This window comes from Perkinsus marinus (assembly GCF_000006405.1).
Source record: "Perkinsus marinus ATCC 50983 genomic scaffold scf_1104296930324, whole genome shotgun sequence".
Classification (NCBI taxonomy): Eukaryota; Perkinsozoa; order Perkinsida; family Perkinsidae; genus Perkinsus; species Perkinsus marinus.
In genome coordinates, this window is record NW_003216146.1 from 1 (window position 1) to 914 (window position 914).

A 914-nucleotide genomic window follows, 5' to 3' on the forward strand; every position below is an offset into this window, starting at 1 on the left:
AGCCGACCTTACCTCCTGTCTCCTGGGATGCTATACATGGCCATGCACAGTCCCGGTCAGGGATCATTCGGGGGTTCCCTGTAAATCCATTGAGTCGCGATAGGAGAGCTGAAATGGTGAAGTGTGCAAAGTTTGCCGTACAAGGGGCCGCCTCTAAACTCTTCCCTTGCCGTAGTATTGACGATAGACGCCTGGTCTGTCGATGTGGTACAGCCCGGTGTTATCTCTGTTGGGCACCAAGGGCAGGGAACATCATCACTGGGCTCAAGGCTCTCAAGCTGCCAATGCAAGTCCGGGAGGAGCTCGATGCCATTCTAGCCGAGGAGTTGCTGCCCTTCGACCGAGAGTCATTTGACGGGGTCATGGGTCTGGCCAGGAGGGGACAGAAGTTGTGTCGGGTCCTCGGTACACTCGATGAGATCTTCGGCTCGGCCTCTGAAGATGCGCCTGTTGACGTCGACGTCTGCCGACTAAGAAGGCTTCTGCGTGTCATCGAGCAGCGCCAGCATGGCGGAGGTCCTGAGGCCCGGGAACACCTCTTGCGCCTTGTCAAGGCCTTTTGCCGTGAGGCTGAGAGGAAAGCCGAGGATGCCTTGAGGCGTCGTACTGTCGACTTGGGGGGAGAATGGGTACTCCTTCCCGAGAGGCCCGATACCCAGGACAGTGGGTTGCCTGTGCATGATATGTTGTGGCGCACCCCTCTTGGTCAGGCTCTTTTGATGCATTGGACGAGTACGTCTGCAGTGCGGCTGAACCCATCAGCCGGTTGTTGGTCCCGATAGAGGATACGCTGGACAACTCGGCAACTGCCGTGACTCGCGCTGTACGTCAACAACAGTACCTTTTTCTCTATTGACTCCTTGTGGACCCTCAGGGAATTAACCTTCGAATTTAGGTGCGGAACTCGCCGGTAT

The 914-nt window shown here is 56.7% G+C and overlaps 1 protein-coding gene across 1 annotated transcript; it reads left to right on the forward strand.

Moving 5' to 3' along the window:
• Nucleotides 1-113: 113 nt before the first annotated feature.
• On the forward strand, nt 114-823 carry Pmar_PMAR019263 (hypothetical protein; the record flags this gene model as incomplete). The annotated part of the gene is made up of 2 exons (XM_002787107.1): nt 114-663; nt 711-823. Coding segments are annotated over 2 exons (663 nt in total), but the record flags the coding sequence as incomplete, so codon positions are not given.
• Nucleotides 824-914: the final 91 nt, after the last annotated feature.